Raw genomic sequence first — 24655 nt, 5'->3', positions numbered from 1 at the left:
GGTAATTGGACTATTTGTCACGTTGCGGTGGTCACAAAGACAATTGTTGACATGAAAATCGCGAATACACAATATTTGGCACTCAAGTTCTCGTTAGTATGATAGTTATTGTTAGTATGATGGACTTTTTGGATGCCAGACGTTCCGTTATATAGATTTTAGTGACTTGTGACGAACCAAAATTTACACAATAAAACTTTGTGTTTCAAATTACGAGCCAACTGTCCGAATGAACTGACCATTTTATTAAAATACTGTTGCTCTGTCGTCATGCATGTTTAATTATATGACATTACTAAACGAACTTTAATTATTTTTAATACAAAGTTTGGGAAGAATTTTATACAGTAGTATGTAAATTAAGACAGGTTCATCGTAATTTTCCGAGGTGAACGTTTTTTTATCCACTAATAAAATGGTAAATTTTACAAATCGCAATTACAAAAAAAACAATACTTTATTAACATTGTTAAAATAAATACGTACAAAGTTAAGAAATACCTTTGTACCTGATTAGCATTGGATATTTTGTTTATAAGTACATACATATGGAATTCGTACTTGTTATATCAAAATTATAATATTCTTGTAAGTATGTATGTGCTAGGTACAGAAATATAATATAATATTATATATTGCCACATATAATGGTACCAAAAAAAAAAATGGCCTTGAACTGCCATTGCAGTTCAATCAGGATGTATATGTAAATTCGCCATTGGTAGCCCGTGAGCGAACCGAACACATTGAGGAATTTCATCGTTAATTACGATATCAATAAAATCTTGATAGAATTACATACATTTATAAATGCCAAATTTACTAAGACGCTGCACGACAAAATTAGTCTAAAATGAATATTAATGGCTTTCGATTTAAGAAGTTTCCAATAATAGGTGATCAGGAAAATGAATTTAGTTAAATGAATTTTAGCAAAAATGTGTTACTAAAACATTTAACCGACACGAATAGTACTTGTTTATATAAAATATTGAATATTTTTATTTTATACAATGTGACATCACTATTGTATGTATGTACATATAGGAATGTTCCGTTTATTTAAACATGAGTGCCATCAAATGAAACGTTCATAAATAATGTAAATTGAAGGAACGGAGGTTCTAAAAGCATTTGAATTTTAGTAGTTCACTTTAAGTAGGTATATATGTGGTAATCCACGAATACAATATCGTGTTACGTGATATCTGTAATTCTGTTAATATAAAAATTATTTATTATATTATATTCAATAAAGTAAAATAAGAATGATACATATGTATGTTAGTATGTATGTATGTTAATAAACAATGCATTGCATAAACTTAATGTTAACTTAAATTAATTAAAACTTATTGTTAAGTTTTTATTCAAGTTTAAAAAAAATGATTTTCAGTTATTTTTCTTTAAATTTATTCAATAGTTTAAATTCTCGCATATTAACAAAGTAATCACACATCGAATTATCATTGACTCTTGCACCTATTGTTGATTTGAAGGAAATGTGTAAAAAATTTCGCAAATGCATGCCATTCTTGCCAAAAAATATGTACATAAAGTTGCCATACATATCCGCACTCGTATCGAGACTTTTACATTTGCAAAATGAAACGTGTTGTTAGTTATAATAAAAGGAAAAAAATGTAGACCAATCCAATAAAGCAGAACAAAAATTTAATATGTATGTACATATATGTATGTTAGTGTTTTTCAATCAGTGGCGAACTTTTTGAACTCAATTTACGTTTGAAAAGATACTGCGTGTCATAAAAAATAACTACCTAAATCTGAAATATTCGACTTCTTTTAAATAAGGATAATATTTAAACGTCAGAATTTTTACTATTTATTATTTATATTAATGACTGATCGATAAACTTGTAAGAGAATAATTGTTGTTGGTGCTAATTATTTGGTAATTATAATTATTGTTGGTACTTAAATGTAAGTGAATAATTATTGTTGGTGCTACTATTTTTTTTTCATATTAGTTTACAGAAATTTTCACTTTATTTTTGTGCAATCGGCTTAATTTTTTTTACTTAATTTTATTCGTATGTTGCTTATTATTTTATTACTTTATAATAGTTATCAATAAATTGGATTTCGGGTGATAGTAAAAATGAGCTGATTCAAACTGTTGACGTCTACAAATACATACAATGGATACCGAGTTTTCTAGCGGTCGTCCAGTTGCTTACAATATTGATTGCCTGACGCACTCAATTTAGGGTTAGTAAATTATCATTTCAATGTTTTTGTTTCCTAAACATGTACATACAATATGTTGTGTGCATCTTAGTTCTTTGGTTTGGGGCGTACATATATTTTGAGAAAAAAAAATATTGGAACAACAAAGCTACAATAGCAAGATAAAAATAGGAATAAATAAAATAGTATACAAATCTATTTGTCGGTCTTTAAAATCTTGACGGTTAATCTATAGCATGGTATTGAGATACATACATAATAATATGGTTCGGTGATTATTCCGCACAAAGTGATCTTGCAGACGTCACTAAATTTTCGATCACGAAACCTCTGGCACTCGAAAATGGCATTCATCGAGAGTTGCACACGCAAACTTTCATACTAACGAAAACTCGAGTGCCAGATATTTCGTATAAACTATTTTCGTGGTAACGATTGTACGAAATGCTCCGTTTACCATTAATATACATAGCCAACTCTTTTAATGCTAACATATTTTCTGTTGAAAGCCCGCCACGCTGAAAATTTTGCCAACATTTTCAACTAGAATTATTTTGAATCACTACCTAGATCACTACCGCCGAGGATTTCGAGTTTTATAAAAGTGTGTTTAGGCTCTCTAATATATCTTGCATCTAATATAAAATAAAGAAAAGAAGTCTATTAATTAATCTATTTTTCCGAAACTAGTTCCATCTTCTTCATTATTGTTAAAATGTAATGGTCATAATCTAAATGACAAGCCACAATCTAAAATACTCGGCAGTAAGGGATTTCTATCGGGAAATTCTCCTATGGTAATACATTAAGAAATTCCGGTGTAAACCAGTCTTTATAAACGTTGACAAATGAATGACACGGATTACATGACCCATGTTAAATGCATTTTTTTTTTAATGCTACCTGGAAAGGCTCAGCGGGTAGTATTCTTGTTTACTTTGTACATGCTCAAAATACAAAAGTTTTTGAGACCCACGGATTTGTTGGCAAAACGCCGATCGGTGTTGATCAGCATTCAAAGGGTTAAAAAGTGGTGTATGAAATAGGTCAGATATGTATTGTGTATGTGAAATTTTAAAATTCCACATAAAAAACATATAAAATAAATTTAAATACGGTGAAATGAAGTTTTATATAGAAATGACTAATTAAATTGATTGAATTTTCATAATTACTTACTCCGAATTCTGGTACATAGTACAAAAAGTTTATCAAACGTTTGAATGACGCACACAACATTTAAAAGAAAATCATTTAAAATTATTCGTCAGATTCTAAGTTTTTTAAGGAAAGATACTTAACTTGAATAATAACAAGTCACAAAGTGAAAAAAATCAATTCATTGAAAAAAAAATTACTAAATATTCTACTACTTAATTCTAAATAATTTTTAACGGTTTTACAAGAAAAACTGTGGATTAAATAGTAATGTTGAAATCGAAAGAATCGAAAGCGTATTGATAATTTTAATTATGATAACGTTATGTCGTGCGCGTTGTGTCGTTGAGCGTTAGGTCCGTAAGTGTTTTGTCGTGACACCATTATCAGTGACGTTAATAAGTTAAGTGAAAAATGCTTAAAAAGCTACCCTTGTATTAATATAATAATAATTTTATTAATACATCAAAAACATGATGTTTTAATATAATAATAATTTTAATTTAATGATAATAATTTTTGTTTGATAATTACAGTATTCTAGAAAGACTTTTCAAAATAACATTTTTATAACTTGAATTTATTCCGAGACATAAATATCTTAAAAAATAATTGAAATACTCACACACTTGAATGAAATTAACTTGGATGAAATACTCGTCTATGTAGATCAGTTGAGAATTCGTGGTCCATTTTTGAATGATAAATTATTTGTAATAGGAAATAGTAATATATCGTGGAAAGAGACGCGGCATATGACTTGTTTCACATGATCGGCCGACAAAAATAATCTTTTTTTTTCAAAAATATTAATAAAATTTTAAATTATTATTTCCTTTGATCCGAATTACGATATTTTAACGATTGCACAATAATGTGCACACAGGCCACTAGTAAATATAATAAAATTCTCTATAATCGTATACATATAATAATCGTCTAAAGGTCTGTTCATACTTAACAGCACTGCACGGCTTCAGCACTGCACGACTCCGTTTCAAATATGTCATTTTATTACATTTCTATTAATATCTACCTACACGTCGCAGTCACGTCACGTTTACAGCAATTTGGCCGAGTGCAAGGCAAAATCGGCTTACTTATACATTACAGGCTATGACGATACGTTGCAATATTGCTTACGTCGTATTGTCGAGTACTTACAATATGAATGCATACACGTGCATTCGTAGCTACGCGTCAGAATACAAGTCAGCAAAAATGTTTCGGCGTTTATCGAACGAAAAATTATGTATAATCGCGTTGTTGTTGGAATAAGAATCTCAAGAAGGCAATAAAAAAGCACGGAGGCGTTTTGATGTGCATCCCATGTTAAAAAATAAAAAAAACCGAAGGAGAGTTTTGGACACTGTATGAAGCTTGTGGATGATGGACAAATTTTTTTTTAATATTTCCGTAAAAAATTTAAATTTTTTTAAATTTTTTTTTAAATATTTGCGCCAAAACCATGTCGAAAGATTGAACAGCTGTCAACTGTCACTATCGATAATTGGTCCAAAACAGCAAAGCGGCAGACCCATGGCACGTAATTCGCGTGTATATTTCCACGATGGCCAAAAAAACGGATACGATACGTTGACGGATGTTGCTGTAAGGTATGAACAGGAAATGTCGGGTACTGCTGTAAGCCTGCCGTGGCGTAAACGTGACGGTTGGTATGAATATACCAATACAAAATGTACTCAAGAATACTTTTCGTACGGCCGAATACCTGCTGAAGTCGGTACGTGCTGACTAGGTATGAACAGACCTTAATGCGTGCGCAGCACGTGCGTGTACGAAGTTCTGTCCGTTAACATGCTCCATCTCTCTTTCTCCCCTTGGAATCGTATATCGTGGAAAGAGACGCGACATAGTGTGGGCTTTGCACATGTCACTTCGTTCACATATGTTATAATATTTAAGATTTAATTAATTTAAAAAAAATCGTATTTTTAATTTATTATATTGTTTATGTCAGCCGATCATTGTGTAGGCTTCTCCAAATTGCGATATTTTAGCGAGTGCACAAGTATGTGCACACAGGCCACTAGTATTAATATATGTCTTAAAACAGACCTGGCCAAACTTTTCGAATGAAGGGCCGCATTAGAAAATAAAAATGAACGTCGGGCCGCAAGTAAAATACTATTTACAGTAAGGCGACCATTTTTTCCAAATTTAAAACCAGACATTTTTTTTCCAAAAATATATTTCTAAATACTTCAATTATCTAAAACGAAAGTCAAAGAATCATGGACACACATTTATGAAAAAATTAATTAATTTTCTTGAATTCTCTTATAAAATTCTACACAAGATTGGTTATAATTATATTAAGCAAACATTTTAAGATTTCAACATTCAATTTCGTTTTATCACTGGACTTTATATATTTCATCAAAGTAAAAAATCCTTCAGCTGGTGCATTTGTCCTGATAAATGGAAACAACATTTGACTAATTTGACAATATTTTTGTAGGAGACATCATTTTCGCCGAAGATTTTGTATATTTATCCATTTTAAGATAGACAAATTCTATTACATAAAAATATGTAATAGAATCTGTATGAAATGTACTGGTTTTATCTCACGACTTACCAGGACAGATACCCAAAATACCAGTACTGTCCTGGTAAAACCATTACTAATGGTTACTTAAGAAGAACTAACAATTTGGCGGGCCGCACAAAAATACGAATCGGGCCGCAGTTTGCCCAGGCTTGTATTAACATATCTATGAATATGTAAAAGTATCTATAGTGTATTATTTGAAACAAATTATGATCAATGCTAAATGTAGCTATACCATCTTCTAATTTAATGAAGATTTCAGCATTGTAATAATAACGAATTTCTAAATAAAATATTTGATTTAATTATATGTTGGAAATAATCCGCCATCTGTCGTATTCTGCCATAAGTATTTTTTTTCATTTTTCTAATCAGCGCCATCTATGAATCACGACTAGAAACAATAGAAGACGACTATGACCACTGGCGAGGACGCCAACCAAACGGTCAGTTTAAATTTGAACCGAGGCGAGCATAGATGGTTCATTTGTTTCGGAAGTACACCTGCAAGAGTGCGAGCGAGACAAACGCCCAATGTGTGAGAGAAAAGAGGCGCGCGAGAGCGAGAGCGAGAGCGATAAAACCGAGCGGTACAGTCAGCGTACGGAGAAGTGGAGAGTCGACCGGCCTCTCGTTCTCAGAGCCGTCACGAGTGAGATGGGTGTGTGGACGTGTCGCGTGTGCCGCGTCGCGGTTTCCCGATAAAGTGTCAACAAGTGTTTTCCCGAACGAATTTCCCGCATTTCCCGCAGTGTGCTCGCATAGTGGTGGTCGACCTGCGCCGCGTCCGCGTTCATGTCTCGTTTGCGTTTCGAGTTGATTTGACGTGAGGTCGCCCCGTGGTTTCGGCGGGCGTATCGCCATGGTGCTACGTGTGATTATCGTTATTGGTTCTCAGTAAATTGCTCACGTTATTTCTCCGTTGATCTTGTGTGGTGAGGCGGTCGCCATGTCCGCCAGGTCGGACTGCAGAAAGTTCGCCCCGAACATCTTCAACAAGAGCAAGTGCTCCAATTGCTTCCGCCAGAAGGAGGAACACTCGGCCGAAGCACTGGAATCCAACAGGGTCAGTACACCTATGATTATACCTATTATAAATCACGAACGAAACCAATACCCTAACGTCACCAAACTGCGAATACCAAATTTCAAGGACACGCACTCAATAGCGAAACCTTAATCGATTAAAACATAGCACATATATCCTTTGAGAACACATTTGAATTGCGCCAGAAGGAAATCATTTTTCTATAGTATTAAGCGTTGCTCATATGTATGTCTTCTTCTATTTAAATATAATATATTATATACTAGTGGTTTTACCCGGCTTCGCTCGGTATTTGTAATATAAACCTCTTAAACATGGCTAATGTAATAGTAAACATTTTATTAAATTTATTTGAAAATTTTTATTTAAATTTATTTGAATATTCATTTGTTTTCTTAATAAATTCTACAAACCAAAACATACATGCAGTCTCTTTCGAAATTATATTTGTTATATTTTCTTATGAATTCAAACTTATCAGAATTTTCTGAAAATCTTCAATTTTTAGCTTTAACTTAACCGAGAATTCATTGTTTTCTCAAACATATCTCGAGTTTATTTGCATTCCGAAATAATTTTCTCTTGCTGATTGCACAATATTTCAAAATAAATTGTTAAGTTTATTTGATTGAAAGACGTCGTGTTGGTTTGAAATGAAAATTGAAGCATTCGTTTGAAGTACATACATGCATATGTATGTAAGGGCGAAAACACACTGAGTGGTACGTGTTACGTGTTTTTTTTGGATACTTTTAAACATGCGAAAAAAACACAGCACCTTAGCCCATATACATGGTACACAGTCCCAAAAATCACCTCCTGGAGTGTTTGCGGTGATATTTTATCCTTGCTTTTGACAGTGGTCGATAACGGTGAATCCCATATTTGAAGAAATGTAGGAGAAACTTGTCGGTTGCATATATACATATATGCATACACGTGCGACCTCCCAAAATATGCTCTTTGCACGTGCAATTACACCCGAATTCGGTTTGGGACACACACACACGTTACGTTTCAGACTAATCAGTCTGTTTTCGCCCCAAGAGTCGGAAAAATCAATAGAGAACAGTCGATTTAATATAAATACTCGAGGACAGTCCGAAAAAAATTCCGAAAAAAATACATCGGCGATTTTTAAATGTGACTGTTATTTTTCATCGCAAAATATGGTCGGCCATTTTTTTTTATTTAAATATAATTATGCTTTATTCGAAATTCGTTTGTTTTGTTCGTATCGCGTTACGTTACTAGGGTTTCCAAGTTTTGTTTACAATGCGATTCACGTGTCAATGTTTGCCAGGCGTTGCCGTGTATTTATATTATTTCGTACGATGATTTATATTCGCCGTTCTGTGCACAGCGATGTTCAATCTGTAATCGATATTTATTGTATGTAATTTTTTTTTGGTCATATTCTAAAGTGTTTGAGTTCGCAGATAATCTAAGAACCTGTTTCGAATCAATCTTTCAAAGGACACTTTTTTAGTGTCATTTTTTTTCGATATCGTGATCGTGGACGAGATCCCGGGTTATTTGATACGTTGTCTCGTGGTAATATCGTCCTTATTAATATCAACCTTGTCCTTGCGCAATAATTTCGCATTCGTACTATTGTATGTACGTACTGTGTGAATTCATTTATTTGACATTCATAACCTTGATAGTTATCATGCGTATAATAATGATTGTGTTGTGAAATTCGCAATTAATGGTACTAATTAGATGTGTGGTAGTTAAATATATATAACTGTTGTTCGTTCTGTTTGACGAAATGCGTTTCCTGTCAATTGTACTTGCGAAAATGTGACCGAACAAAAAATAAACAAGAGTATTAGTTTCGGTCAAATTTCAAGGATTGTTAGCAGGCTCGAATTTTTCTTCTCGTTCTACGGTTTAATCCCAAATTTTATGTCGGATTATATCAATTGAAGTCGTAAAAATTTATCATGCGAAAATTTGACTAGTTGCGCATTATTTATTAGGATTTGGCTTTACATGTTTATTTGTTTCGGAGAATTTCCATAAAATTGTTGAATTAATCTAATTCTAATATATTATGTATAGCCTTGGTTTGCGACTCTTGCATAATTGTTATGTAAAGCAGTTTATTGGCTTGGAGTTTGAACGTAGGCCGTTTTATACACCTTTATATGTATTTATTTGCCATTCATTAAATCATGATATCACCTGTATACACTGGAATCACCTCGACGATGGTTTACTTCTCGTTCGAGTTCATCGCCAACGGTCAAGGATTTAAAGTTACGTTGTAAAAATTCACCTAATATGGACCGAGAATGATTTGATGTCAATACTCAAATAAGTATGGAACGCTGTATGAGATGTAGAAAACGGAATAAATACATGGGTTAGAAGTAAGGCTACCGAATATTCGAATATATTCGAATATTGAATATCGAATAGTAGCTTTAAATTATTTAGAGTAAGTTTTGGAAAGGAAAAGACTAAAAATATTATTAAATTTTAAAATAACCCAATCTGGAACATCGGATATAATCAAATGTGCTGTAGATTTGAGATCCCTAGTTAGAAGTATGACAAAGGTGGTTGTTGTAATGGTGAGGGTAAAGAGATGAAACAGTAATGGCGTGGGTCACGTAGCTAGAAGAATGGACGAAAGAAGTTTTAGAACGGTATCCGAGAGAATGTCAAAGGATGCAACGAAGAAGGGTGGATGAAATCAGAAAAATGTGTTGGATGAGATGGATGAAAGTTGCCCAAAACAGAGATGGAACCATGTTTGAGATGCTTCCATCCGTGGATGGCGAATGGCTATGAATGATGATCATATGTATATTATATTTGATGATCAAAATGGTTTAAATTAATCTCGAATACATCGATGTACATTCTTGTTGATAGAATGCTGTTATTCAATATCGACTGCACCTTTTCCTGAAAGGTACTGCACGGCACTCGTCTTACCATATTCTTCTTCCTCGACCTGATCTACGATGTGTAATATCCTGTTGTGTGTCCGATTCTCCTAAATTGATTGTCGGTGTGCTATGGATTGTAATGGATTAGTCACTCCGTATTATCTGGAATACCTGTTGTTTGTAAGCGCTCGATCGAAGTGTATGTACGTTTGCATGATAAATTATTCTTGGGATTCCGCCATTAAATAAAAATAAAGGCCAAGGTACAATACGACGAGCGAGGAGGTGAACATCTGACGGTCGCTGTATCATAATCTGGGTTATATGATAATACAAATGATTAGGTTTCCATTGTAGTTTCGATAAAACTTGTGATTTTACTTGCGAATAACCCTAATTACGACTGAACCGAACCGTACCTGCAATTCCATTCTTCTACTGCTAGAAAACACACCACGACAATGAAGTGGTTTCTCAAAAGTAAATGAAATATTATAGAAACGTGATATTTTTTTCCTATTGTATTATTATTGTTCTTTCGGCGTTTGCAAATGGTTCGACGTTGCGTTCGAAATTGGTTGTCATCATTGTGATGCTAATATCTGGCTAATTTTAATTTTAGAACGACCGCGTCCAATCCGACGATTTTGTTAATTTTGTGAAGAGCGAGCTTGTCGGAAATGCAGTGTGCTTCTTCGTAATAGTATTCTCCCCTGCTGGTCGTGCGTTGTCCAAAATAGATCTTTTCCTTGTACCGAGTGTCTTCGGTGGTACAGACGGCCACATTTTGTAGCTGCTACCACTCTCGTGCTTGGACGAGATGTAAACATGATCTCGCCATGTATCCACACTCCTTCACCATCGTCAGCTACGTGTTTTCGATATGGTCGGATGTATGTATGTATGTAAATGCATACATACATATAAATGGCTTCTCGATCTTTTCTTTTTCTGCGATATAACACATCGCTTTCATCCTATAGATACATACATGTTGATTTTACTCACGTCAGTCGATACAATGTAGATGTAATTAATTGTACTCACTTTGTGTGGATATTCGGTCGATTAATTTTAATCTGGAGATTGTCGAGCTCTATTTTTTTTTAACCTAATTATCTCTTATGCACCCAGTGCAAAAGTCCCGTCTATCATACATACTAGAGCACTCCTTCTCGTCCTGAGCGAGTTGTATCATATGACTCAAGGATTTTTTTTATTTTACTGACTTCATTGTGTTTATGATCCAATTATCGTTTAATGACCATTCATTCATTTGATTAACTATTTTTTTTATGGAAGTTCTTCTATCTACGTATGCCATTCGTGAGGTATCATGTTAGCGGAAGCCGCGATACGAAAAAACGTAGTCTTTAAAATCTGAAATTATCTCTGGCATAGAAATACAGTCAACCCTCATATAACGCGACGGATCGGTTCAGCAAAAAGGCGTTAGAAATGCAGAGATTTAAAAAAATAACTGAAAATATACACGTCTTAGTTTTTATTACAAGGCTTTCTAATACTTCACTTCGCTTATTGGTCTGACACTTTATTCAGCATTCTTCCGATCGTTTTGAAACTTTGCCATTTTGCGCGGTTTGGTCAACGATAGAAATTTAAATCGCTTCCGCCAATACGATGGTGAAAAATAATCGTAACAAACACGTTTAAGAATGCAAAAATTTTGGATGGCTTTGTGTGATTATATGTGTGTTATATGTGTGACTTTCCGCCACCCACTCGTCTTGTCAGATTTTAATTGTTCAAACGCTTATAACTTTGTCTTTTTCACACAAAATTTGCAGTATAGGCTCTCATTATCTCTCATATATACTCTCTCTCTCTCAGCTCTCATTCACTCATAGGTCATATAATTATGAGCTTCACTCTGTTAGTTCAGTGGCATTCATGCTCGTCAAAAATTTGTGATCTGATTTTGAACCATTTCCACTCCTTAGATTGCTTTGATATTTTTCCGACATACATACATATGTATGTACGCTAGCTAACGTTGAATCTTGTGTCAGATCGAAGCGACGACAGCTAGCTATCCAAACACGACTTTCGTCACAATTCAATTAAACAGTGGCGAAAGCTACTTTTTTCACTCTAATTTTTCTTTTCGTTTTCTTGCGGAACAGATCTAGCATTGTATTAATATTGTTGAATAGATCAGTAACGACGTTTTATAATAAGTTCAACTGATGCATACGTACAAGACTATGGAGACATCGTTAAAGTAAACGATCTTTGTAAAACAGTATATTCGTCATATTAGCACAGTGATCGTTTGAAGTTAATTTTTTATTACCTTTTATCGAAATTTCCTATAAAGGTGTAGACGCCATTATTTGTATTTTTATATTCCAACTACTTACAATAAGATTGACATTAAAATTTTATTGAAAGTGCTCTTGTAGCCGTCCTTGCACCTTGTGTATTTATGTATGTATGTATGTATGTACATATGTGTTCACACGCACACACACACACATATGTATACTGCCTACTAAGTAAATAGTCTGTTACATGGTTTGAAAGAGCAAAAATCGAGGAAGTGATGCAATCATTGCACCATTTTCGATCGTCGTTAGCATTATCGAGAGTGGGTTGACGTTCGGTTCGGTTCGTATGTTTGTCATTGGCTTTTGAGGTTGACGATTGTTTTCAAAGGCGGTTGGTTGACTGGGCCGAGCCGGAGGAGCGGCCACGGCGTGGGTCTGGACAACCTTGCCTGTCCCACGAACACATCACACGGCATTATAATGTAATAATTATAATTGCTAAAACGCTATCGAGAGCACGGTATATCATTAGGTGGAGACAGCCAGCTCGGCCGGGGGCACCGCCCGTCCCATTACCTCTCGCCGACTGGGTTCTGGCTCTACATATCTACTAGTAAAATACCACACCGGGTGTTTGTCGTCTGCTGCCCACACTTCTCCGTTCCTCATCTGAGGACGGTGGATGTCTTCAACAATGACTAAGACCACTATTTTTTTTTATCCCCCTATCAAATTGTGACTCGGTAGTCACTGGCGCGGTTCATCAACCTCACCCAGAAGGGGCACGCACTCTACTACATACACGTAAAAAACGCATCATTCCTAAATCTATCCAGCATTGTGTATTTGGATGGAGTACATAGCTTTTGAAATATTTTTGTGATGACGTTTGTCGCATAGTGTGTTCGTTACTGCTAAGTCAATCAATGCACAATTTATCATGTTGGCCTTAAATTCTATTTACAATACTGCATTGTCTTCTCGTATTGATGTCACGATTCAATAAGCTCATGAGCTTTATCAGTTGAAAAGAAGGCGAATTGGGTGAAGTATGTACATACATATGTATATACACACATACATACATATGTAGGGTTAACTTTTCCTCAGATAATACGTAATTGATTTTTTTTTCTGTCTTATCTCGTTCGAAGTTGGCACAATTTTGTTTGATATGTTTGAATGCTGTTTCGTATCAAACTGACGGATTAATCATGTCTGATGTCATTGGCCTTTTTGTTTGGTTGATTTATTTTTTAAATTTGCCATTTACATTTATTTTGTATTACTCATTGCCGCAATTTAAATTTTGAATGTTTTTGTGAAAATTTTTCAATTTAAACTATGAATAGTATATCTGATGATTATAACAATATTTTATTACAGTTCTTTAATTTTATTTTGGTAGCTTGTGAATGTGTGTAAAATAAAATTAAATGTGTTTTTATATTTATATACATACATATGTATGTATGTTTATGTGAAACAGTTATTTATGTATTATCTGGCCAGTGTCATATTGGGGTAACCTGTGAATACACTGGTATATTAGATGTGGAGGTTGTGGTCATCAATATTTTTGAAAAGTTATTACTTTATTTATGTACGTAGTAACAATAGATGGAAGTTTTGTGATCATGCGAAAATTCTAATTCGAGATTTTGACTGATTTGAACTCAGAATCGAACACGTTTTCATGATCTAGAAAAATGTGTGTGTATGTGTGTGTCTGTGTATTTTAGGTTTTTTTTGAACACCGTTAGTCCTATACAACTGAAACTTACTGAAATTCTTATCGATACGACATAAATTTTTTTTTCACATTTTTAAGTTGACCGGAAATGGTACCTCCCTTTATTTTATCCAAGTCCGTGTCCAAGTTTTTGAATCCAATTATCTCCCAAACGGCTAATCGAATCGGATCGAAAATTTTTTACATGTATGTAATAGAAATTGTGAATTTTATACCCCAATATTTTTTCCTAAACCGCTTATTACAGTATCTCGTCCTACTTAGATACCGAATAGTCAAATTCCAAAGTTCTTCGACCAAATTGCGAATTGCAAATGTGAATTTCGTTTGCATGGAATATAAATCTTAATTTCAGTCCATAGGCCTGACTATGCTAGACGCACATATGTACATATGTACATTTCCAATTCAAAACTTTATGAATATCGTATTTCAATTGTAATCTTGTGCAAATGCTCTACTTTCTGAATTATCGTTGTAGCTTATATTTTATATTAGATTGATTATGAAATTTAGGGTAAATCTCGACGTCTTCTATCATACATATGTATGTAGTGAGCATGTAGGTACCTAACAATATGCAGTGTAATTAAAACTAGATTAGAAATCCAGCAAATTCGCTACGTACAGTGCACGCCTGTCGGTATTTGAAAACCACTGAACTACATTTCGGTGATGAGTGATTAATTAACAGACACGTATTCCGGAGCTCGCCAATCTCCATCGGTGCTGGTTCCAGCACCAGGTAAATCAATCATACAGTGTGCTGGTCGAGTTCGTTGGTTACTTTTATTTCGTTGCTCGTTTTTTTTTACTCATTTCCTTCAGAGGTAGTACGTGCACGTATGTCAGTTGGACCACCTCGCCTGGCTTGTCAACCGTGGTTCATGGTCAGGGTTCAAGTCCAGCGGCCCTTTTCGATATGTTCTGGTCCAACGCTGACGCGGGTCTGAAGGCTCGGTGTCTCGAGCAGATGGAGGCAAGGGCCCCCGAGGGCTCCAGACGATGCCTGTGTGATTAGCATAATAACGTCTCATGATGGGACCCTGCCCCGACAATCTGATGGACATCGATCCAGGACCGAAGTTGAATACTGATGATGATGGCCGCTGCTGGTGCCTCGTCTCAAATTCAACCAGTGCTTGTCTGCGTGTACTCACATTCTTTTGTTGAAATAATCAGTTTTGTTGACATGCAAAGACTCAAAACGTATCCTCTGTTATGTTGCGTTGTATAATATGTACTTCTCTTAGCGGGATATTTATGAACTCTTCACAATTCAATTCATGTCCTTTTTGGGTTGAAATGTCATTTTTATCTTATTTTATGCGTATTCTGTATCCCCAAAAGAAAAATGTCGAATATGCCCAACTAAAGTTTGGAGCCACGTATTAGCCGAATGGCATTTCGCAGGCCGAACTAGGCAACTGCTTTATATTTTTTACAGCATTATTATAAGTAAATTCAAAATTATTTTTTGCACAAGTGGGAACAATATATTTATTATAATAATTAGTACCAAATCAATGGATATCTAATATTAGCGTTGAACCATCTCCTGTATACTTATGAGTCATAAGTTATGACTAGTCACCGGACCCAGAAGGTGCCGCGTATTGTTCAAAGGTTGTAAATGCATTGTTAAAGGTTTGCCGAACCTTTTTTACAAAGGATTTACAACAATGGAACAATGGATAGCACTGTGACTATCCTACCTCTACTTATGACTTATTATTTATTTATTTACTACAACTAATCCATAGTGACATTACAGGTATATTCCAGGGCGTCACAATACCTATGCATACATATGTATGTATGTCCACGAAAAAAAAAATTAAAGATATAAAAATAAAAATACAATGTGAGAACATTACGATCTCAAATTAAATAATCCCTCAACCAGATCAGCATATTTTAGATTGAACAAATCCAAGTTAACAGAAATCTGATTGAGTAACTTGATACCCCTTGTAACAGCGACAATACCATCAAATAGGTACGTGCCCCAGTGGAAAATAACAAACTGTAGCATCGAATATACCTGAGTTGGCTGGTAATATTGAAGTTCTACTCTGCATGAATTTTTAGGATTGATCACCAAACCAACCAGTAATTTATAGAAATGTTTCCCCAAATACTCTACGAGTATTAAAAGTATAAATCACTTTGTAACACTAATACTTGTAGTAACTATGATTACGTACACGATGAAATACGTGAAAACGTGATAAGTGAAAACTGAATATGTTTTTTACAATTTTCACGAAAACAATACTCAGTATTGATACTTCGTATATTGATAAAGTATGAATTTTGAACTGTGCGACTTTTATCATTACGACAGAAATGTTTCGCCTCAATTCTTCATTCTATTGTATAGGTATAATCAAAATTGTATTGGAAATTAGGTGTGCTTGAAAGGGCCAAAGGTTCGATATTGTGATACAACCAGTAATTTGTTATCTTATGAATTATTCTAGCGCATATTTTCCATGTGGACATTCTCGGAAATGCTCCATTGTGCCGCAATTCGTGTGAATAAACAATTTGCGCGTAGTATTATCGTTGTCGCTTTTATTGACAACGATTTCATTCCTGCAGGGTACGTACATGTCATATCTTACCGGTCTAAAATGGGTCTTATTGTTATAATATAAACAGCTATGAAATTGTCATCGGTATTTCTAAACCGCTTTGTGAATATTCATGATTTATGGCGCGCAATGTCGGCATTAAATCATCCCCGGTGTTTTCGATTTGCATTATGTTGCATTGTAATTTGTTGGAGAGGTGTGTGCGTTTATTGTTGTTGTTGTTGTTGCTGAAAAAAAAATTAATAACGTGTTTTCCGCACGTGTACATTTAAATGGAATTTATTATGCGCGTGTGCCGCCTCGCACAACAATTATAACATAAAGAATCATCTAATGATGTTTGAAGAGGAATCCTGGTAATGTATGTAATTCATGAGCGGTTTTTTTTCGGCATTAACACGTTGCGGTCCGCACGCAAATCAGTGCCGTTCTCTCTGCGCTATTATGTCAGTGCTTTACCGGGTAGTTGTTGGTTTTGTCAGATTGTCGGATTGTTTGCTCGCCTCTTGGTTAGCAGCTGATCAATGTGTGACTTTGCTGCATAAATTACATTACTGTTTGCAGTTGTGTTGCATTCGTTTGTTTTGAGTTCTTTGGCGCCGACGAGACTGGGTCACGATGTTAAATGGCAATTTCGACGACATTCGACGAATTGTTGAATTCGACAATCCTGTCGGGAATTTGCGAACGTTCTGCAGAACTTATTTTTGGGAGGATGTTTACTGTTTTGCACGGACGTGCGTTGGAAAGCGCACTCTTCTTGCGATTTTAAATTCTCGTATCCGTTATTATGGATATAGATGGATACAGAATCCATCATTATTATGGATTCTGACTTCGTCGCTCGACAGTTTTACTGTTATTGAAGAGTATTGGAAATTAAATACTGCGCTTTTTAAAGGTCTTCGTGGGTATTGTGCATATTTAAGCGGGATTGACAGAAAAATTATACATTTTTAACTTAACATATGTATATAATATAATACAATAATTTTAAAAGTAATTGAAACGTTGCAAAAAACTGAAATAAGAAATAGAGTAGCCTTTCCCCTCCACTTTCACACTTCTCGAGAATTACCTTACAAGCCTAATAGTAGTTGATTTTGCATAAGGAAGTTTTACTTCTGGAGTGTGTAGTGCAGTCGATTTTATTGTACTTTTATATGGAAACATCTTATATTATGTGTAAAGTTAAAATCTGGATCCGGAATTGCAATAAAGATCTCACATTGGTCATTAATTTGTTATTTTTATTATTATTCCTTATTCATTGTTTGTGTGTTAATTATAATAATACAATAAATAACTAAATATAAAATATAAATCGACTGTTTCCTGTCAGAATTTTACTTCGCCAAAAATATATTTTATCCTCTGAAATGATTATATCCTTTCCTGATTTCAATTTCGTCCTAGGCTACAGGAAGCAATCACTGAAAAACCTTATACTGCATATATGGCAAATATGTATAGTGATAATAGGATACTGTATGCTTGTTAGAAATGTATGTACATACTTGGTCAATTAGATTGTAATCACCAAATTACAAAATCTGATATGTACATTCTGTATTATGGTAATGTAAAAAAAACCCACTCAAGTTGGTACATATTTTATTCTGACCGACTTCAGCGATAAAATATTTCTTTTAGCGCATCTTCCCAAATTTTCTCACAGTGTGAATTTTTTTTGCGTTTTATTTGCTGTCAATAAAATGGCTGATTTATTATATTTGCGAGTGCGTGGGTGCGAGGATACCGCACACAAGTACCGTTCAAAAATGTGCGTCCTCTTAAAAATTGCATCGCCGATTTTGTTTTTTTAATTTTATTTTCGTTTTCCACACACACAGGTGGAGTCGAGACGACGATGACGAAATCCGGGCATTTTTCATTGTCGATTTGCGCGTTCTTCGTACATGTCGACGTTTTTTTCCCGCTTACTCGGGACTCTTCTTCGAACAGGTGATTCGCAGAAACGAAAAACTGCAGAGTATGCGTTCACCGAATAATTCGCGTTATAATTATTGAAATCGCCGAGCCGCGTGCTCGACGCGCCGGCATTCGACGTGTTAACGCGTTTCGTATGTAAACAACGTGCACTTTACTTATTCCCAATTAGGCGCTCTAGGCGTGTTCTTCCTGGTTCGTTTGTCGGCGTTTTGGAGTTAGAAAATGTTGCAGATACAAGGACACGCCGATACGTCATTGTTATGGATAAGATAAGTTCATTATAATAGAGTTTGACGCGTAAACCAGTGGCGCCGAACGCTGTATGTAGCGCGACGTGGGCTGTCAAAACGGACTTGTCCAAATATGGAACTTGTCGTAATTCAATTACAGCTAATTGCTATTAAATTAAGTCGATATTTCATTCCGGCCGGTTTTTAAACCCAAATCGTGATACTGATTTAGATAATGTCTAGAACTTGACGATTTATTTCAGGACGTACCGAAGTTTGACTTTCATTTTCCATTTTATTTTAATAATGCACTTGTACATAATCTAGCCACATATGCATGGTTACAGTTTACATATATATTTTATATAATACTAGCTGAACCCGGCATACATTGCAATGCCACAATAACGCATGTAATTTCCGTTCCCATTTGGAACACATTTGAAATTATTCCATTGTTTGTTTTATTATACCCTAACAACGCAGGTGGCGACACGAAAACATTTGAAATTATTGCGTTGCAATGCCCGTTTCTGTTCCCGTTTTTTGGCGATTTTTTTACAGAAACCATCGCGGACATACACACAATAACTCCTGTAAGTTTCATCGCAATCGGTTGAATGGTATAGGAACGCATAGGTGACAGACAAATAGACAAATATTGATTTTTATATACGTACATATACATATATAGATTTACAAAATTAAGTTCCTTTTTTTGGTTTTTTTTGTAAATTATTTGATACCCGTATTTTGTCGTGTATCACGATTTCTTAATAATTGTCATTTTACGTATTTTTTTACAAGCCTTCTATATTTAATTAATTATTATATTACCTTTAATTTTTATAATATGTATTTTATAATTTGTATAACAAAATATTAAAATTTATTTTAATTTAAAAAATCATGGTTAAAAGATATACGTGCTAAAACTGAACATTCTCTTAGCTAAAATGAAACTTGAAAGTGTGCAAATAAAATAAAAATAGATGCTAAAAATACGTGATCTTTAATTATTTTTCTTTAAATTGCACTCAATATATATTTTATAAGTATTAGATTTTATTAAAATATATAGTGATAGTATAGTGAGTATTTCCAGTTGGATTTTGACTGTAAATTAATTAAAATATCATAGTTAAAATCTGAAAGTTGCTTCGTTAGTGAGTATGCATGTATGTGTATCTACAATTAATAAATGTAATTGTTTACTTTAATATGGCTGTTTTAATTTTAATTTGAATGAAACAATCAAGTGACTGATTTCGTTAAAATTTCACAATTCAACGAATCTTATTTATTTACATATGCATAGGATGATCGTAGAAATCGCAGAAAACTGTTGGTGTTGTGATTTCCATTCTTAGAAGTATTGAAATAACGCAGCGTTGAGTTTTAGCAGTCTACGGATGGATCACGATGATAGATATACTTTTATTTTGTGCCTACGTCATTCGCCTATTATTTTATTCATGATCGGCGCATTACGACAGTACAAAAATACACAATGCAAGTCATATACAGGCAATCTCGACGCCGGGCTTGGTGAAAATTAAAAATCTCCTATTGATGTTCCGAGCTGCCTATCTCTCTCTCCTCTCGGACGAGTCATGATCCGGCTGCTGCCGATGAATTAAACCACTTTCAGACATTTGCCGATGATGCATTGTGTGAACGCCGGCTGCAGCGGCAATTTCCACGTCACAAATTGGTGCGTCGCACAATCCAGAGGTTGGAATAGATGGATACGAATGAGATAATAGAATGAAGGCACACCGGTTACGACACACCGCAATGTTGACTTTGACGTTTAGATACGGTGAGACGCCCTGCCACTCATGTTTTATACATACAGGTACTATCTATGTCAGACCTGTGGAAATCTACGGTGGACCGCCAAACTGTTGTGGGTTTGAACTTTAAATAATGTATCCAGAACTAGTGATAACGATTCATGAGATCTTCTTTCTCCTTTTGCTCAATGCCGCCATTCCTGTCATTCCTCTCATATGAGATTCGGTGGACAATCTGCTTCACTCCTCCCGGTACTGTTACTAGTTAAATTCAATTTTTATGGACGATTCCTTTACTTTTTTGATTCGATCATACCATCTTGTAGGAACCCTCCTCTCGCTAGCCTTACTACCAGTTCTCGAGATTCTCCACATTCTTCCTAACTATTGCTCCATATTACAAAGTAGGAAAGAATCCTTTTTCTACATGTTGTGGAGAATTTCTTTGAAACTGCCAACTCTTTGAGGACAGAGACGGGGATCCAAATTATACATAGAGATTAGTTCAGGACTGGGGTTTCTGGAGAAGTATGTGATTTATGTATTTAAGTTGTCAAGCAATATGTCCCCGATTGTTTAAAGTCAGCATATGTATGTACACTCATTCCAAATGAGGCAACGTTTGAAAAATTGACCATGCAAAGACAAGGAGGATTGGGATGTCAAGAGGCAAGAAAATGGTGGGGGGGGGGGGGAAGGTTATATTGTTCGAGTAAATCGCCAGCATGACAATATGATATTATGTATGCAAATAATCGAGCTCAACAATGGATGAATAATTGCCGGTTCACGCACTGAAAAGACCAGCCGTAGCGGTTGTGAGTGCACACGAATAATGTATAAGTGTACAATACATATACATAGGTATAATATGATATGTCTCGTATGTATACGTATAATAAATATGTACGTACTATGCCACCTCTGACCGAAAAGTATCGAGGTCGACGTAGTCATCGATCATGCACCACCATAATCGAGTTCGACACCGTTGGAGCCTTTTTTGGGTACTTTTCAGTTCGGCAGGTGTGGCAAAGTGTGTACGCGTATCGCATTTCTCATATGTAATTGCCTACATGGGTTTTCAGAATGAAGTTCGCAGCCTGCGTGCACTTTTGACTATAGTGTTGTTCGTTGGGTCGCTAACCTTAGCGTGGGTGTGGAAGCTCTAAATATTGTGGAACTTCGCTTTTAAGTGTCCGAGGTGAAATGGCACACACGATAGTGCTAAAGGATATTAAAGTCTTACGTTTGTTGTCTGGTTGCAACAATTGCACTGTGACATTATATTTTTATCAGCATGTGAAAATTGATAATGCATTTGAACAGCACATGTGTATGTATGTATGTCTGTATGTACATATATACTTATGAGCGTTGAATTTTCGTAATCTGAAGATAAAATTGATCAAATCTAAATCAAATTGGTATTTTTTTTTATGGAATAGTTCATATTGTATGTATAATACATATGTATGAGTTTACAAATTATTTAAGTCTGGTGATGACGTATGGGTGTGAAAATTGGTCGCAAAAATGCTACACAAAATTCAATGCATTCAAATAAGTATGTAACGTTGTATGCTCGGCATAACGAGGAGAGATACGAAACGGAGTACGTGGTTGACAGGTATGATAAAGGTAGTTGATATAGTGGAGAGAGTAAAAATATTCAAATGACAATGGGCGGGTCACGTGGCTAGAATAATGGACGAAGGTGGACAAAAAAATGCTGGAATGGTACCCGAGAGTAAAACGAAAGCTGCAGGATGATCTTCTTCTTCTTCCTAATGCCTTATCCGCATCCGGACGTTGGCGACCACCTCGTCGATTTTTTGCAGATATCCGCATCGGTCTTCAGCGGCTCGGAAAACATCTTCGGCGCTCATATCGGTCCAAATGCGCATGTTGCGAAGCCAAGACAACAATCAAAGAAGATGGATGGATTAAATTAGAAAAATGTGTGGGGTGAGATGGATGAGAGTTGTGCAAAACTGAGACGAATAGAAGCGTGTTGGAGAGGTTATGATCCAGCAGTGGATGGTGAACCTACATGTGTATGTATGTACATATGTATATGTCTTATGCAGGTACCATAAATGAGTAATCATTTTTAATTTCGCTATAGCTTTATGACTGAAAAGTCTTAGATTCAAATGGATATTAGTTACAAATGGATTTGAGCATTACATTATAGGTGGTGAAAAGATTTTGACTAATTTTATCTGTCTCGTACATATACATATATGAGTTGAAACTATCATATATCCATATGAGTTGAAACTATCATATATCCATAATGATTCATTATATTTCTTCAAAAATACTTTTTTAAAATGTTGTAAAGGTGTTTTACATGTATGGTGCTGGAATTGATTGATAGTTTCAATATTTAGTTTTGAAGGTTGAATTTCTCGTTTCAAGGATTTATTCTGGGATCTTTGGTTTTTGTCCCTGTGAATCATAAGTAAAGGTATGCCGACGAGTGGGTGGATTAGGAAATAGACCGCATCGAGCAGAACAATCGTAATCAGTTAAGAGTTGCCTTGCAAACTTGTAAACGTTCATGTATCCAGACTTACCAATAATATTCCGCAACGCCTTATATGAGGCTGTGCAATAGAAAAATCAAGGTTTTCCTATGTATTTAGCACTTATGTACAAACCGGAACTTGTCGATTCAAAAACAAACGTGTACATGTATAAAATTTTAAATATCGTACATACATATATGAACGTCGATACTCGTTTCTCGAGCGCGTTCGAAAGGGTGAATCTTGCTCCGATTATCATCATATCAATATGTATCATCATAGCTTTCGCCTCCTTTGCTTATTGACATTTACTCTTTTGGGGTCGACTTTCACCTCGTTTCGGCTGTTGGAATTCTGGACGTCCAGCGGCTTCTTCTTTGAATCTCCGACTCATCCATTTTGTGTGTGATTTGTGGAAATCGAACGGTATTCTCGGAAAATATTCATAAGTGTGCGACGATGGCGGGTCCTCCCGCGGCCATGGCAACCGGTTTTTTCACCCGCATTCAAATGAACCCAGAAATCTTTTGTAATTCAGGAATTTTAACGCTCGTCGCAACTAATAATGATTGCGATTGGTCGCAGCGGCGAATAAACTAGCGGCCGAACCTAATCAAGCGATACCCAGACAATATCCATCGATCAATCGAGTGAAAATCTTGGTCTCTCAACTAACTAACCAACCAACTTATGTATGTTCGGACGGATCTCCTGTCCCTGATTGAGCGTTTGTAATTAATAGCGTTAATTACCGTAAAACGCCGGCATTCGCTTGTCTTCGTCAATTTTAATTGTTTCTCGCTTGTAAATATAGAACATACGATTTTTAACCTTAATCGATTTTTTTATAATGAAAATATAAAATATTAGTTACCGTATTACTGTAATCTATGTCTCGTTTGGTTTAGTAAAAAAATCTGTTATGCAGTTTATTATATTATAATGTTTAGTATACAACAGAAGTTCAGCTGAGTTAGTTTCCTAAGTAGCATAGAGCTTAGATATCTTTTTTTCTACATACACACTGAGATATGATAGGAAATGCAATAGTGTATAACTTATTTTGGAAATAAATAAAGCACAATGTAGAAAAATAGTCTAAAAAAAGCTTAACCCATAAGTTATATACATACATATCGATGGCTTGGTGTACAGATATTGTTTCACAAACTTCGATACGAACTTAAAATTCGGTACAAATTAAAAATGGACATACGATATCGTGCACCAAGCCATCGATATGTACTGTGAAATGCGGCGATAAAGGTTTATAATTTTCTTTACAAACCTCTTATTAGCTTTCTTTTTATATAAATAAGACTTGCATATTAGCCGTTATATTTGAAAGTGGCGGAGGTCCAATTTTCAGTTCCAAAGACATTATTTCTGTTTGACTCAATTCACAAATTGCTATCACTTATCTTAATTTTATATGTTCAGAATCTATATTTCTCAAAATGAAGAAAAGTGGACTTATACCACTTTCAAATATAACGGCTCATATGTCTAGGTATTATATATTGACACGAATCAAATTGCAAACCTTCAACTAGTAACAATCAAACTTAAAATCAACATTAGGAATTTATTCAAAATATTCAAAACGATA

The 24655-nt window shown here is 34.9% G+C and overlaps 1 protein-coding gene and 1 long non-coding RNA gene across 2 annotated transcripts in view; one reads left to right on the top strand and one right to left on the bottom strand.

The window, feature by feature from the left end:
• Window positions 1-6533: 6533 nt before the first annotated feature.
• Window positions 6534-24655, top strand: part of osp (myosin phosphatase Rho interacting protein outspread) — a 256712-nt gene continuing 238590 nt past the window's right edge. The window contains exon 1 of the mRNA XM_077435753.1: window positions 6534-7010. Within this exon, the coding sequence (XP_077291879.1) occupies window positions 6894-7010 (117 nt within the window). The 5' untranslated portion in view covers window positions 6534-6893. The remainder of the gene's footprint in view (window positions 7011-24655) is intronic.
• On the bottom strand, window positions 13239-15763 carry LOC143915648 (uncharacterized). Its single transcript, XR_013260922.1, has 2 exons — window positions 15665-15763; window positions 13239-15501 (listed from the first exon to the last, which is right to left on the bottom strand). It is a non-coding gene; the product is annotated as an uncharacterized LOC143915648 (long non-coding RNA).

Source organism: Arctopsyche grandis, chromosome 8 (assembly GCF_051622035.1).
Source record: "Arctopsyche grandis isolate Sample6627 chromosome 8, ASM5162203v2, whole genome shotgun sequence".
NCBI lineage: Eukaryota > Metazoa > Arthropoda > Insecta > Trichoptera > Hydropsychidae > Arctopsyche > Arctopsyche grandis.
Note: the sequence above shows the minus strand (reverse complement) of the source record. Positions and strands in the feature narration are given on the sequence as shown.